Below are 17,345 nucleotides of genomic sequence, written 5' to 3'. Positions count from 1 at the left end.
CTAAAAATTTAATAAAAATGTAATTTAACATCCGAAATAGCAGAAACAAAATGAATTTAATGAGAAGGATGATGCTGTGTTTTCTTCACGATTTGAGAAATCCTATGTTTAAAAGATGAAAATGCACAATGCAAATAGTTTTCAACATCCTGTCAATTTCTTTGTTTCATTTTTATGTGACTAAACTTGAAAAGATTTGTTCATGGAGGTACATTGATGAAAACAGAAGAATCATACATAGCACCTCTTCTCCAACTTTCAATTATGTTGGGTAACATCTTATCAAAAATTCCTCTTTACAAAGTTCTTGAAAACCTTTATTTTCAGCAAGTGATGAAAATGTTGCAAAAGATGAAAAGTTAAGCATCTGAGGTTGTGTTCAATGTTTCCAAAACTGGATTTTTTCTGTAAACCCTTTGGCATGGTGGTGCACTGTAATGTTTGCAAACATTGTTTCCTTACAGCATCAAATTGAGCTTGTTCAAAGATTCAAAAATGTCCAAAAGATATGCCAGTAAAAGCTGAAACGTTTGGTCCATAAATGCCTGATATAACTCTGCTTTTTCCTGTTGCTCAAGGAAAATTTCCATTTCGTCTTTCAATTGGAACAATCTAGAAAGTATGTTACTTATGGAAAGTCATTGCACCTCTGTGTGAAACAACAGTTTTGTGAGCCCTTCCCAAATATGGCCAAACAGCAAGAAAAAGTCTCATATTTAAAGCACTGTGTTCTTCTCAAAATTGACACTTTGATGGCCAAATTCAATGGAGTCACTTAGGTCATCTGGAAGGGTTTTTGCAGCCAACGCTTGTCTGTGTTTAGTGAAAGAAAAAAATCCAGCCGTAATCAATGTCATAAATCCATTGCTGGAGCACCATGTGTTCATAGACCAACCAGTTTTCCCCGTGACAGTCTTTTTTTAAAGAAAAGTCAAAAATCGTTTTGATAACATCAGAAACATTTGATGTGGTCGTTGATTCCTTTGAAAAAAGCAGTTCTTTCACAACTCCATTGTTAATGAATCGAACATAGACAAGCAGCTGGCTGCACTGTACTGCATCAGTGGTATCGTTGCACTGAATTACAAAAAAAGGAGAAGCCAACACTGCCTCCACAACTTGAAGTTTAAGATCTTTCACCAAGTCATAGATGCGACTTTTCACAGAATTGTCAGAAAGCAGAATTTCCAATATTTTTTTTCCTGCTTTTGACACCAAGCACAATATCAGCTGCTTTCAGCAAGCAAGACTTCACAAGAGTTTCACCAATTATGTGCGCTTTCTTGGCTTTAGCAATAAGCAATGACTGTTCATAAGATGCTTCTCCTGCTTTGGCCAACATTTGATAAAAAGCTGCAGTAGCGTACAGCTTCATGTGTTTCAGATTTTGAAGGTTAGCAGCAAAAAACTCCTCTGGTTTGTCTGTCAAAGCGCTGTGTTTCTTTGTCAAGCGTCCCTCAAGGGCTGGGTCTACGCTTGCCCCAACTTTGAAGGGGGCATGTTAATCAGGGTGATGGGAGATTACTAATGAAGTGCTGCGGTGAATATGCAGCACTTCATTAGGCTAATTCTCCCCTGCGGCAACTTCAAAGCGCCTGCGCTACTTTGAAGTGCCTTTACTCCTCGATATTTTGGGGAGTAAAGGCACATCAAAGTAATGTGGGCATTTTGAAGTGCCCGTGGCTACACGCATGCTGGCACTTTGAAGTTGCTATGGGGAAAAATTAGCTTAATGAAGTGCTGCATATTCACTGCAGCACTTCATTAGTAATCTCCCATCACCCTGATTAACATGTCCCCTTCGAAGATGGGGACAAGTGTAGACAAGCCCAAGGTGTCATCACTGAGAACGGTGTGGCATACTATGCATTGAGGATGATTGATCCCTTTTTTTTCCCCATGACAGCGTAGCCATACCTAATGCAGTCTTTATTGTACTTCCTTTTCTTAATCACAGCCATGGTATATTAATTTAAAAAAAATCTATAAAAATAATTTTGTGGGCAGGAGAGCTGCATACTTGTGGGTGTCTGGGCAGGGTACTCTTGGGGGTCTGCGCAGAGGTGCAGAATACTTGTGGGGGTCTGGGCAGGGGGACAGAGTACATGTGGGGATCTGGGTGAGGGTGGGGACAGCTCAGCTGGTACCTGGGGTTTCCTCAGCTGCACACCCCACAGCTGCGTGCCATGTCCACGGTCTCAAGAAGTGTGTGCACTGCTTCTCTTCCCCAAACAGCAGTGTATGGCTGCCATGGGGAGCGAGAAGCAGGGCATGCAGGGCCCGAGCAGTTGGAGCTGGCACAGACCTGGGGTTCCTACCCCCCGGCACAGGAATGCAGCAGGCAACAGAACCAGGCTTTTCAGGAAATGCACCAGCTGTTTGGGGAGGGGAGGCAGCACCTGTGCATCCCGAGATGCCGGCTCTGGGATGCAGCTGAGGAGCTCTCCCTCCCCCATGCCTCAGGAAGCCAGCGCTACCTCCATTTTCACAGGAGATAACACCAGAGTGGGTTCTTTCTTGGGATGGGAGGAATTGACAGGGGGACTGGGTCGCCTCATGCCCCCCCCCAGGGGGTGCACCCCCCAGTTTGGGAACCTACGGATGAAACAATATTCCAATACCTCACCCTTTCTATTGGGCAGTTATTTCTAGCACATATCATTGCTTTAAATTAGTATCTAAAGACTGCCTAGCAAGAATATTTGTAGCAGGCTAATTTTTACTGTTCCTGTCACTTTCAACCCCATATATCTCACTGAAGTTGCACTCATGTAATTAAAGAAAGATATGGCCCATTACAGTTCCAGTGCTTTAACAAAAAATTAGTATTACGTAACCTTTTTATTGGTTACAGTGTGCAGATTTACTTCAGTACAAGTTGCCTGGATGGGTGGAAACATGTAGTGATGCCACACAAGTGCCAGAAAAAGTTGTGAACATGATAGAAGACATGAAGACACCTGGTTCCACTCCAATCTCAGGGACTCCACAACCTTCACCGGTACCAGAGAGAAATAATATGGTACGCATTCATTACAAGTTCTCAAGGTTGGATTGACTTCCCTGATCTTTTATGTACAAAAACATTTGGACTCAAAAGCCATAACAAATAACCTGAATTATGATTCTAGAATCATTTGCGAACTGGAGCCTCTGTCCAGTGAATAGATCCATCATATAAACTTATCTAGACTAAGCCCCATTGGCTCCAGTGGGGATACATGTGGATGCAAGGATCTTCCCCACAGACCCAATTGTAGAACTCAGCCCAGTTTCTAACTTTAATATTCCATTCAATTACATTCTGGGTGCTATATATATTATCAGATATATCATTGTTACTCTCTTTTCAATCATTTGAAAATAACTTTGATAGGTTTTTTTAATTCAGAAATAAATTCCTTTGAAATAAATCATAGTACACTTAAGTGCCCTGTGTTGCAAGTGTATTCAAATACACAGTGACTGTTGTATAATATCTCTTCACTTGAGTTTCAGGCAGAAACTTAAGTGTTACTGAACATTATTTTTCCCAGAACTGGATCTCAGCCGGAGATCATATGGAAAAAGGGTCTTATATTTCTTGGCAGCCCCTATGAGTGAGGTGGCAGAGGAGTTTTCTAAGTTGATTTTTTTTCCATTTGAAGAAATTGGACAGCTAAGGACCTTGCAAAATTTGAAACCTGTACAATATAAGAATATTCAGTTATTACCTTTTAAACTTCAGTGCTGCAAATAATCTAAAGAGGTCCCTGTCTTTTTGTTATTATGCTAACATCTTAAAAAAAAAATCTTTGCATTTGTAGGTTGGAAGAGTACCTCCTGCTCCTACTGGTAGAGCATTTACGAGTCCTTTAATTGACATGTTTAACAATCCACCAACAGTTCAAAAGGTTCCTTTGGCAAGTTTAAATAATTCAGCAGGTGAGTTCTTACTTGTTGAAAGATAGACTTCACTTTCATCTTGGTACTGATATACAGTAAGTACAAATGACATACACTAGTGTTTGATAGATGGCATGCTGTCTTGGCTACTAAATAATCAATATATATATATGAAATTATATCTTTGGCATTCCAGGAGGCATGCAGAAAAATTATGGGGGAAGGCAGAATTGTCATTCCAAAATGTCAGTATTCTTAGTAAAAAGATATCATTACTGTTTAATAAGAAAAATTCAGAAGGGGAAAAGATGTTTTGTGGTAAAAGCATAGTTCAGGATATTTAGAGTCTGTTGTAATCTCTAGAGCCATATGCAGATACAAAATTTGTATCCATATCCAATCCATGATCCACATACATGGTCTAGATGCAGATGTAAAATGGATATCTGTGGATTTGCAGGGCTCTATTAATCTCTGCCCATTACTTCCTGATTAATTGTAAGCAAGACACAAAAGGGGATTTTCAAAAGCACCCAATGGTGGTAGATTAAAGCTAACAGAGACATTGAAAATCCCATGCTTAAGTTCTCATTGCCTTAACTTCCCCAACTATAAAATGGTGAAAAATAGAAATACAGTGCTGAAGGACATTGATTTCATGCTTGTAAAGCTCTTGAAATTCTCTAGTGAAATTGTGATAGAAGTTTTAAGTATCATATTCATCAAATTAAGTGTTCAGTCAGTCACATGACTGTCACTTTTTATTCTTGGTATATTGGTGTTGCATTTTTTGAAGTCAAATGGAAATTACTAACTTTTCTAATTTAACTCATTCTCTTAATTTGAATGATTATTTCAGTGCATTCAATTAGTGAAAATGAACAAATACTGCATTGTTTAAATTTTCTCTGTGCTCGGATGGAAAATCCTGTTAAGATTTGGAAATCTCATCAAAATCAGGATGTGTTGTAGCGTTATTAAAATAGTATCTCTAAATTATATCCTGATGGGGAGGTGGAAAAAAAACCAAGGGCAAGTTAAAGAATGCACAGAGTTCTCCAAGGTAATCAAAATAATGCATGAATCTTCTGCTCAGAAACAAGCAAACACAAACCATTTATTAGGTGTCGCCGTTATGTCATTGACAATAATTTCACATATCACTGTAGTCACAGTAATGGCCTGACTTTTTAGTGGTGTCAAACAACTGAAACTTTCACTGACTTGTACTGAAACTGTGTGCTTGGTACATGTGAAAAATCAGAGTTTTAGGTCCTTAGTTTGGGAACACAATTAAAAATCTTATGGAACAAAAAATTTGCATCTGTATGTATGATTTCTCATCAATGTGTACTTTAGCAACTTTCAGTCACTGAAGAAAACCCATTGAGGTAATTAAACTCTGTACCTGTTTTACATTTACTAATTTAAAGTTATTGCAATAGCCATAGTACTTAGCAGAAGGAATATTGTGCTAATGTTAATTATTTGCAAGTCTCAGTATTGAAGATTTTAACTGGAAACTGTTGAGCTAGAGCAATAGATACTTTATGCTGTTTGGCGAAACGTTGTAGTACCTGTCTCTTTTAGGCACCCATTTTGCTCTGTTACCCTGTGATTATTGTCACATTGATTTTATTTATTTATTTATTTTATTTTATTTATTTATTTTAATTACAGGTAATTCGGATGATACCAGTTTATCACGTTCAACTTCTGTTGCCACAGGACTGAACATAATGAAAAGGCAGAAAGTAAAAACTATCTTTCCACATACTGCTGGCGCTAACAAGACATTACTTAGCTTTAAACAGGGAGATGTCATCACACTTCTTATAGCTGAAGAAAAGGATGGCTGGCTTTATGGGGAACATGACATGACTAAAGTGTAAGTCAATCTACGTATTACCTGATTGCAGGATCAGCAAAACAAATACTACTTATTCTATTTTGTCTATGAGCAAGTGTGTTTTAGTTCTCTGCTCAGTATTGTTGCTTGGGAATTCTGAGGGGGTTCAGCAGTCAGGAAAGTGTTACCCTGAAGGCAAATGTGCCATGCAAAATCCCCAGAAAACAGTATCACCAAAAGCCAGGCACAAAAGCTAAAACTTCACTCAGCCTTGTTTAGCCTTCTCTTCCTTTCAGTGCCATCAGATAAAATACAAATCATCTAGTAATTATATCAGGTTGTCCATTTTTTTTCTTTTGTAGGAAAGGATGGTTTCCATCATCATACACAAAACTACTGGAAGAGCCATCTGATGAAACAGTACATGTCCCAGTGCCAAGGTAATATTGTTAGTTGCGGTTTGAACTGTTTAAAGATCTTTTAAGCTTTACAAAAAGTCTTTGTCCCAGTGGTGCACCCAGCCAATCTTAAAATAACCACTCCGACACTGTTACCAGGGGTGGGAAGGTGAGGTCTGCTTGCTGATAACAGATGAAAGAGAGAAGTCCTTCCAGAATTCACTTTCTAAATCTTTCTGTCTTCCTCACCCTCTCCTCCCCAATGCGCATGATAAATTGGTGACCCCATCTTCTCTGGTCACTTTCTGTACTCCTGCTTGCCTCCACTCAGTTAAATCCATCCCCCTTTCCTGCTCTCATAAGCCAAACACAGTAGGAACCATTAAGCTTTTTTCTTCTGGCTGGACAAAGACCCTCGAAATTCAGTCACATATTTTCTCATGAACTTTTTTTCTTTTTAAACTGATTTCTCCTAGAGTGTTATTGTTCTAAGTATTTCCTAACTTTGTATGTTCTTTCTTATATCCCTTGATTACATACCATCTTCTTCTACCCAAAGACCCATAGCTATTAAAACACTTTAAGCACGTGAGTAGTCCCACTGAATTCAATGGGGTGATTCGTGTATTAAAAGCTAAGCATGTTTTTAATGTTCTTTTCTGCATTAGGGCCCAAACCAGTAACATTTCTTGTTTTAATTAAGTTATGTGTTTTCCCCCCACCTTTTAGCCCTGCACCAATCAGAAGTATCAGCTCTATAAACCTAGCAGACAAAGGTGGTGTTGTCCTCCCACCACCAGATTATTTGGGATCCTTACAAACAGGCATAACTTCAGATATGAGAGCAGATTTTTCCAAAACTACTACTATTAAACCACCGGTGGCCAGACCAGAAAACACAGCTCCTGTGAGTAAAATTGCATAGCATTTAATCAGTTATCTCCGGTCCACCTGTTCTTTTCCATTCTTATCATTAGTCAGGCCACCTGACTGAATGCGCAGGCTCAGTGTAGTGTCCTGTCTTGTTTGTTCTTGAACTTTACATATACATGTGCCTCATTTGTTAGCACACCTTTTTGTATCTGGGCATAGTGCAGTGTAGCAAGTGTTTAACACTCCCTGCTGATAGCCATTGTAGCCCCATGGTGGGGTGATTCTTGTAACTCAGCCCTCCAGCCAAGTCACAGGTAGGTCCACCCGTTCTGTCTAACAAATAATAGCCCATGGCCTTACACTAGTCCTTCAGTCCACCTCTGGACTCACTAGGCCTTGCCATTTGGATCAAGAGGTTTCAGTAGTCCTTTCCTCAGCACCTTTTTCAGTAGGCTAGTAGTGGGACAGCAGTCCCACTCCCTCCTTCTCTGGTGAGTACCAGTCCTGTGCCTTTACAATAAGCAGTCAAGGCCTGACAAAAGCGACCCTTTGCTCCACCCCGGACCACTTCCTATCTGCCCTGGTTCAGAGCCTTTACCACAGTCTCTTCCCAGGTTTTAAGTGTATCAGCTCCTCCCTCTCCAAACCTCTTCCAAAGGCTCACTGCTGAGTTTTTTAGGACTTTGTCACCCAATTGGTTCTGCTGCAGGCATCGTCAGCAATATCAAGAGTTCTAGGCAGACTTCCTTCCACTTTCCTTTCTAATTTGCAGCCCTGACTTCCTTCAAGGAGACTCTGCAAAGCTCATCACTTATGTTGTTTAAAAATTGCACTAGTCCGAGTAATTGAGAGTGATAAGCCACATTCTGCCTTCAGAAATGGCTTTGAGGCCCCGTATAAGTTAATGGTATTGTGTGGGTATAACTAATGGCAGAATGTTACTCATAGTCTATAAAAAAAAAAAAAAAATCCTACACTGGCCAGGGGGAGGATTTAGACCTTCACATTAAGTCCTATATCCTATAAACACACGACTGAATGAGCTGCATTTTTTATCTATTAATTTGTAAGCTCGATAGTTAAATCATTTGTATTCAGATTTAATTATTTATCTTGATTACTGTACACCTAATTCTCATAAATGATTTTGCTCAGATTGTTTCCCAAAATTCCTGAAGCAGAATACACGCTTTGAGGGGGGAAAAAAGCTGCTTTAATATAACAGTCCATGGCTGTGTCTACACGTGCCCCAAACCTCAAAATGGCCACGCAAATGGCCATTTCGAAGTTTACTAATGAAGCGCTGAAATGCATATTCAGCGCTTCATTAGCATGCGGGCGGCAGCGGCGCTTCGAAATTGACGCGGCTTGCCGCCGCGCGTCTCGTCCAGACGGGGCTCCTTTTGGAAAGGACCCCGCCTACTTCGAAGTCCCCTTATTTGGGAATAGCTGCCGCCCGCATGCTAAAGAAGCGCTGAATATGCATTTCAGCGCTTCATTAGTAAACTTCGAAATGGCCATTTGCGTGGCCATTTCGAAGTTTGGGGCACGTGTAGACGTAGCCCATAAGGCACTAGTAGAAGCTCTGCTGAAACCGAGATGCAGCTGCTCAGTAAGATGCCAGACTGGATAAGTGTGTAATTCCATAGTGAGTTTCCTTATATTCCATGTTGCATACCATTCTGTTGCAAATGAATAACAAAACAAAATGCATGTTTAGTTACTGCACAAGAAATAAACAGAAAATTAATAGGACTGAATTAAATATTTTATAACTACAGTAAACTTAATTAGCACCATAGGTGTCATGTTTGTGCTTGCTAAGTGATCCGCTGGCACATATAGTAGAAATGAGAATACTCATGTAAATCTTATATTGTAGCAATGTGAAATAGAGGAGTCTCAGAACATTCTTCTGGGGAAATGAAAAGCAGAAACTGAAATATTCAGTTATCATATGTATATGATAGTAGCAATAGTCAAGAGCAGTAACTTTCATATGGGATCAAAAACCAGTCTTTACCAGATAGGTGTGTGTGTGTCTCTCTTTTTTAATTAATCTATTCATATAGGTATGTACAAGTGCCTACATACAATGGTGGTAGGCACCTTTTTAGGTCAGATAAAATAGATTACTGCATATATTTATGTCTGTATATATATATATTTGTGGTTTTCTGTCCACATGTATCTCAAAAATATAGAGTATGAGCAATATTTCTGGAGATTTATGAACTAGTAAATACTATTTTTAATAATGATTTAAGAAACAATCAGTAAATGTTATCCAAAATATCACAATAGTATTATTTTGAAGATGTGAACTCAAGCAAAAAGATTTGCATTGAATATATTAATTAGTTATAAATACAAGTTAGGATGATCTATCTGAAAGTCGGACTATTTCCTTTAATTATAAAATAATAAAGTGTGGCAGGGAAGGCGATCAGTCACATGTGAAATAATGAAGTCTGACATGCCCAGAAAGGAGGGAGAAAATTCTGATTTTTCCTTGAGGAAGAAACAGTATTTTTTTGACGAATTAATTGTCAAGATTTGCCAGATGTCCAGTAGCAAAGTTCTCCTGGAAACGTCCTCTATTACCACATATGTTATCCAATGCAATGAGCTTCATGTTCATCCTCAGTTGTCTTGCTTATGTGTTTCACGAGAATATTCATACACAAGAAAAATTACTTGTCGTGACAACCGAAAACGTGTCACTTGCAGATGCAAAAATTCAGAGATTCCCTGACAAATGAGAAAATTTCATAAATAATTCAGTACTTCCCCTTAAAAGTAAGTGTCTCACAAAGACTATGCTAAGGAGCAGATGTGTGATTCTCCTGGATGTGCATGTGTACTTGTGCTAGTTCTCACTGGGTTAGAAGCATAGTCATGGTAGCAGCATTGGAGGTTTTGGTCTAACATATTGCTTGTGAATAGGAATTTTTTAAAATTGCTGTAAAAGGGCTACCTGATTATTTCCGATACATAGTGACATTTGCTGCTCATTTTGTTTTTCTGATGTGGTTTGTGTTTTTATGTAATTACCAAAGATACCTAAAGTTTATAGAAAGCATCTTTTGTATGATATTTATAGATTTTTATTGGAGGGGGGGAATCCAAACAAATGGTGCCTTGTTACAATATATATACTGAAATTAATCTGGATATTAAAATATTGGCCTATTACATTAAAGGGGAGTTTAAAAAACCTATATAAAAACATTTTAATATGTTACATATTCACTTGTGTATGACTTTTCTACTTATGTATGTATGTATTTTCAGATACTAATTTGCAATGTGCAGAAAATAGGAGAAAGGTACTGGTGTATCTACTGGAACTACAAGCTTAAAAAGAAACCAGTAGTTCAACACATTATTCTGTTTTCTTATATGATCGCTTCTCACAGGGCACTTAGGTGTACAGTAAACCCTTGAAATACGCAGCTTCAAGATGCGAGTAACTTGCTTTAACATGAGTTAGGCACAACCTGAAGCTGCTCTGCAGCTGTCAGCCTGCCTAGCTGCCCGCAGATGCAGGCAGCTTGGCAAGCTAAGAGCCCCTTCTCTGTGCCTTCCCCCAGCCACGCAGCTGACAGTCATGCAGCTGGGGAAAGATAGGGAGAAGCTCCAAGGAGTGGAGGGGAGGTGGGAGCCAGACTGCCCCTGCTTCCTGGTTCCCCTCCTCTTGCAGGCTGCCCCTGGTTCCTGGCTCCCTTCCACTCTGGGAGCCAGCAAACTGACCAGCCCCAGGGGAGCTAAGAATGAGGCTGCAGCCTGGCACCTGTCTCCTGTTACGCAGGGACTGCAGGCATCCACGCATTTCAGACCAGTGGGGTGGAGATGGGAGTTACTTGCTCCCAGGGCTGCTGGGTGGACAGGCTCTGGTTTGTGCCTTCAGACGGCCAAACCAACCTCCTGCTTCCTCATTAGTCAGCCCCAAACTGAGTCAGACTCCTTCCTTTTTCTCCCAACTACATACCTGGTATTGATTTCAGATAAAGCAGAGCAGGGCTAGCTGGGCCCACAGACTTCCTTTAGCTCCTAGGATGCCAGGCACTCCTTTCTCCACTACCTCACAGCTGTTCTATGTTAATATTGAGTTCTAAACTTCTGAATGTTTTGTTCAGAGTTACAAACTGTTGCCCTTCCCAAGGTGCCTGTACCACTGAGGTACTACCATAATCTAGGGACTTCCAAAATAATTATGTGAACAAAGCACCTATATTATGATACGCTTGCTGTTTTCATTTTTGGATAAAGAATAAATGAGCCTTAACAATTATGTAGCGTCAGAATTATATATTGGTTCATTTATTCTGTGGCTATCTGGTGAGTCCTACTAGATCAACTTGTTCTTAGACTATAATCACGTTAGCAATAGTTTAAAGATTTATTAGCACAGTGGAAGTTGCTAAGTATGCAGGACATTGAGTTCTTTGCTATGTGACAAGAAAAGAGGTGACTTACTGTAGTTCTGTTAAATTATTGGCACTATTTAAGTTGTCTCAGCAGCATTGTGCTGTGTAGTATTTCAGATGCTTAGTTTAACTCCAGTGACTTTAGAGATCATTCATTTTAGGTGATTTAAAATAAACTAATAAACATGATAGTGGCCTCCGTGCTATCATTGGACAGAAAAACAGAGAGGAAGAGAACAGCTCCTGTAAAATTCTGGCACGCTCCTCTATAAGGGAAAGATGGATTTATAGCCTCTCAGGCAAGCCCTATGGATACTAAATGTACATTGGGAAAAGTGAGCTCTATAGCTCCTGGGGATGCGATCTTCATTGCTGTCTAGGATGCCTCTAAGCGAAGGGCAACTAAGGCTACTGAGTGGGCCACATGAGTGGCCCTCTTTCATCTCAGATTGAAATCGGGGATGTGCATTAACCACAATCCCAAAAATAAGATTAACTATATTGTGCCTGATTCTCCTCCTTTATCATGACTTTTCAACACAAAGAAATTCATTATTATGGGCAAATCAAGTTGCCGGCAAATATGACATAATGGCTACGTCTACATGTGCACGCTACATCGAAATAGCTGATTGCGATGTAGCGACATCAAAATAAGCTATTTCGATGAATAACGTCTACACGTCCTCCAGGGCTGGCAACGTCGACGTTCAACTTCGACGTTGGGCAGCACCACATCGAAATAGGCACTGCGAGGGAACGTCTACACGCCAAAGTAGCACACATCGAAATAAGGGTGCCAGGAACAGCTGCAGACAGGGTCACAAGGCGGACTCAACAGCAAGCCGCTCCCTTAAAGGGCCCCTCCCAGACACAGTTGCACTAAACAACACAAGATCCACAGAGCCGACAACTGGTTGCAGACCCTGTGCATGCAGCATGGATCCCCAGCTGCCGCAGCAGCAGCCAGAAGCCCTGAGCTAAGGGCTGCTGCACACGATGACCATAGAGCCCCGCAGGGGCTGGAGAGAGAGCGTCTCTCAACCCCTCAGCTGATGGCTGCCATGGCGGACCCCACTATTTCGATGTTGCAGGACGCGGATCGTCTACACATGCCCTACTTCGACATTCAACTTTGAAGTAGGGCGCTATTCCCATCCCCTCATGGGGTTAGCGACTTCGACGTCTCGCCACCTAACATCGATTTCAACTTCGAAATAGCGCCCAACACGTGTAGCCATGACGGGCGCTATTTCGAAGTTGGCACCGCTACTTCGAAGTAGCGTGCACGTGTAGACGCGGCCAAGGAAACAGAGGGAAACACACAGCTCTCACAAAGTTGCGTGCAATCTGCATGCACCTCACGTGCCCTTGCTTTTTAAATGTATATAATGTCTCATTTTGTCAGGGGCTACTTGACCCTCCTCTCTGCTCCACCCCACCCTAACTCCAGACCCTTCCTCAAACCCCCATTTGGCCTCTTCCCTGCCTCCTCCACTGAGTGTGCCCTGTGTCCCTGCGTCCCTCCTCCCCAGCATTTCTAAAGCACTGAGAAACAGCTGATTCAAGTTCTGTCCCCATTTCTTCCTCTTGCTCCCCATTCACGGTGTTCATGCTCTTGAAGTGAGTGAGAAGGGCAGGAACAGAGCTCAAATCAGCTGATTCAAACACTTTGGAAGTGCTGGGAGCCGGGGAGAGAGAGTAACTAACTATAGGGCCCCAAGGCACTAAAGGCACAGGGGAAAGAAGCAGAGAGGGACTGCATGCGCTGCATATACAACCCCCAGTGGGCTTCAGGTTGCACCCAAAGGGTTGTCCGCAACATTTCTGCAATGTCCACATAACTGCCCATGACCTCTTCACTCCAAAAGGGGTAGGTGTAAGTGGCAGTGATTTCTCTCTATATCAGAAGACAAGCCAGCTGTGTTTTATGCCCCTGGCCTACTCCATCTCCTTGGCCTAAAAGAACCTATGGATTTCAAACCAAGTGGAGCTCACACTGGGAACTTGTACGTGTTCAGGGAAAGGGAAGCACAGTGCAGTTACTCACTGCTTGTCCTTCACGCTTCTGTGGCAGTTATTTTAACCCTGTGTCTATGAAAGATGGGAACACGTTCCATGTAATATCACAATTCAGAATAGTCTTTAATATTCAGTGAGTGTTCCAATGGAATAATATGTAACAGTATGAGCACAGTTAATAATGAACCACAATTTAATTCATTGGAGTACTTTGACTGACACATGGGTAGCTTAGTGGCTAAGGTATTGTGGTTTTGCTTCTCTGTTGGTTTACAGCTGAGGCAATGAAAGTTAATCTTTCTGCCTCATGCAGCAATAGTCCTTACAGAAGAAATCCACATAAAAGGATTAGTATAGCAGGCCAGGTTTTAAAAATACTTCATCTTAATGGGGGAAGGGTTGCTTAATAAAAACAACTCTTGATTCAGGCTTTGCTACACCAAGGTATTTAAATACATGCCGAGGTAATCTCATTGACTTCGGTGGGGCTGCCCAGACACACAAAGTTAGCCATATGCTTAAGTATCTTGCCAAATTGTGGCCTAAATGAGTATGGAGCCCTAAATATCTTTTTATCTATAATGGTAAATTTAGACCTTGTACATCTAGGTTAAACTAAGTTCATACAACAGTTTAATGTATGTAAATATAAAGGTTTTATAGGCCCGTGTTTAGCCATCCAATTTTCTTTCTAATTGTATATACTTAAAAAATTGAACATCTAGAATATCCATACAACGCAAATGCATAGCATAAACCAAATGAGGACACGTGTAATTTTATTAAACGCACAGTGTTTGTATTCAGATGTAAAACGATAACTTCATTTTAGTAACTGCAATTTATCATTTTTGAACTGCCATTTTGTTCTTCTATTGACAACTTTTGGAAGCAACAAGATAGTTTATTTTCCAGTTTAAATGTATTGAACCGATTTATGCCTTGACTTACACAGTTGATCTAGTCTAGTTTTTCTCCCTAATAGGTGGTGTGAAGGGAGGAAATAGTTTAATGGCTCCAGAAAATGTTGCAGACATGTGTCTGAAATGTTTGATAGCTTTCCCTATCCCAGCTATAAAAATGGCTATTATAACATTACGGCAGTGCAATACTGCCACCTTTTGTGTAATTAGCTGAACTTCACAATCCAATATGAATTTCAGAAGGTGAAGTAGTGTACAGTAACTGATATAGCCATATGGTAATATTTTATCATATTTAAATATGCAAGTTAATACTAATGAAATGGTAAAGATACAACTATTAAAATTATTTCCCTTTTTTTTATTGCATCAAACCATTACAGATAGTCCAGAAGGAATAGAAGCATGTACAATATTTTATTCACTGCAAGAGTAGTTGAAAGGATCTGATTCTGAACTTGTTCCTTTTTAGTCTACAGTAGCTACATTTAAGTAAACGAGGCTAGAGTGCAAATAGATCAGAACTGGATCCCTGTTTACTTTTAATTTCAAACCTGCTATTAAAGTAGATGATTTCATTACTTTTTACATGATTTCACATTGTATCCACTGGATATACTGATGACATCCTGTTTATAGAAATAGCATCTAAAATATGCATTTGTATTCTTTTAGCTGAGCTGCTCCAGACCAGCAATTCACAGAATAACATCTTACTGTAATCACTAGTATTTTACATATTGTGTTATGTCTATGACTGCTTTAAGTAATGAAGCTCACAAATTTAGAAGAATTAATTGCAATATGCTGCAATAGATGTATAGCATCTTGGGATACTTCTCTGTCAGATCAGTAGATTTCTCTCAAGCCATTTTAGAATCTCCTTTAGTTGATATGTGGTTATTGATTTTGTTCCAATGTGTTTTTATAACTCCTGAAATTATTTATAATATGCTCAACTAGCACTTACACACAGACCTTACATTTGAAAACAGTAGAACAGTAACCTTATAAGTGATGATCTTAGTGGGTCTTCATCATATATTTGTATTATGTGCATTTGGGTGTTGAGATAATTTAATTATCTAAGTTTGATACTCAAACATTGGTCTTGCTGGCTTTTCTCTTCCTTAACCCTCTGCATTTGACTTGCTATTGGCCTTTCTTGTTGGCTGAGTATTTCATTGTGCAGCCATATAATGTGGAATAGTAAATGTTGGGACTATTTAATACACGTGTATATATATTTTTTACTATCAAACAGCTGCAAGTAGGTAGCTTATCTTTCTTAACAATTTTCAGAGTTGATGTGATAAATGCTTTAATAGTGATTATATCCTTTCTTTAGCAGAAACCTGATATGAATGGCATTACAAAACCACCTTTCCTAAGGTATGTTCTGTTTATCTTATAATTAAATAAAACAGATATTAAAGTAGCACTTACAGGTTAATGCAGTAGTATTTGATCATTATCTCAAAAGGAAAATAAGGGACAATCTCATGTTTTTCACTTCCTCTGCTGGTTTGCAATGTGTTCCATGCTTTCACTTCAGAGCAGGCTGATGACTCCCTAATGCCATGAAGACTCTTAGGGTGTATCTTCATTGCACTTAAACACTGTGAGGTCAGCTCACTTAACAGCATCTTAGAGCCTGCAGCACAAGCTTGAACATGTACACTGCAATTAAACAGTCCCTTGTGGAAGCCCCAATAAAGGCATGGGACTTTTCCCATTACAGGAAAGGAAACAGGGTCAAGTTTATAGTTTTGGGGTTAAACATAGGAAACACACAAGCTTGGGGGAAAAAAGCTGTCACTCCTGCTTCAACCAGCTTTATAGAAGTTCCAGATGCTGGAAGTAAAAGCTGCTTGGGTTACATAGATGAAAAAGTGTTTGCTCTGTTAAGAACCCTCTAACTAAATCCATAAACATCTTTTTTTATTTTAATTAAGTTAAAAATAATTGCATAGTGTCTTGTAGTTGAAATACTCATTCTTCATGTAAAACTCAGTACAGAGAAGAAAATGTATATTTCAGTTCTAAGTTGCTGCACAGTACAGTGTTACTGCAGCATTTAATTCCTTGTGGTTTTGGATAAATAGAAACTGTTTACTAAAAACTCAAAGGGAAGGGAGGGGACATCTAAATAACATCCTGAAACAAGTGCAGGCAGAGGATAGCCTCTAGTCAGCAAAGTACTCACATGTATCCTTTACATGCTTTACTGAAGAAGTATGGATTTAAACACAAGGATGTACCTGAGTGAGTGCTTTACTGACTGGTAACTTGTGAGAGTTACTTTTATTGTCATGCTACTCATAACATTGTCTTGCCATCACACCTGCAATAATTTTATATTTCTTTTCACAGCGGAGAAAATCCTTTTGCCACTGTGAAACTCCGACCAACAGTTACAAATGATAGATCAGCACCAGTAATTCGATGAATATAACACATTCATGAAAATATTTTTATTCCTTGTGAACACCATGTTTAGCAATGGGATTTGCAAAGGCTAATGTTATTTAAATGTAATTATTGTACAGTAGGAAAATAGAGAGTGGATTTCTGATTTTAATACTCGATTTCCTTTCTAAATGAGGTAATTGCTCTGGGTTAAAATGTTTGAGAATTTTGGCTTGAATTTTACACATGCTTTTCTTAGGAACATGGTTATAAAAGCATGGAGGAAGTTTGATTACTGTAGCTACCTGAATACTAAAGATTTTATCAAAACACATCTATACTATGCAAAAATATCTTGGATAAGTTTGTGGTTAAGTCTGCATATATGGTTTAGTAAATATGTAAAAGAAAAAAACCTGCACTTTTATTAAAAAGAATAATGCAGCTGTTGCCTTAATACTAAGAATATGTTTGACTGTATAAAATGATAGTGTATTGCATTATTTTGTTTAAGATGTCTTAGGTTATAAATAGATAATAAATATTTATCCTCTAA

The 17,345-nt window shown here is 39.5% G+C and overlaps 1 protein-coding gene across 2 annotated transcripts in view; it reads left to right on the top strand.

Annotated features, from left to right (window-relative positions):
* The window catches only part of BAIAP2L1 (BAR/IMD domain containing adaptor protein 2 like 1), a 69,615-nt gene extending 52,270 nt beyond the window's left edge, over positions 1–17,345 (top strand). Inside the window, exons 8-14 of one of the 2 annotated variants that reach the window (XM_075011119.1) lie at positions 2,855–3,022; positions 3,807–3,924; positions 5,566–5,773; positions 6,097–6,174; positions 6,862–7,039; positions 15,732–15,772; positions 16,754–17,345. In XM_075011119.1, coding sequence (XP_074867220.1) covers positions 2,855–3,022; positions 3,807–3,924; positions 5,566–5,773; positions 6,097–6,174; positions 6,862–7,039; positions 15,732–15,772; positions 16,754–16,829 — 867 coding nt within the window. In that variant the 3' untranslated portion in view covers positions 16,830–17,345. Of the gene's footprint in view, positions 1–2,854; positions 3,023–3,806; positions 3,925–5,565; positions 5,774–6,096; positions 6,175–6,861; positions 7,040–15,728; positions 15,773–16,753 lie in introns of both variants that reach the window. The other variant, XM_075011118.1, reaches the window with a different exon arrangement.

Source organism: Carettochelys insculpta, chromosome 16, assembly GCF_033958435.1.
Source record: "Carettochelys insculpta isolate YL-2023 chromosome 16, ASM3395843v1, whole genome shotgun sequence".
Taxonomy (NCBI): Eukaryota; Metazoa; Chordata; order Testudines; family Carettochelyidae; genus Carettochelys; species Carettochelys insculpta.
Note: the sequence above shows the minus strand (reverse complement) of the source record. Positions and strands in the feature narration are given on the sequence as shown.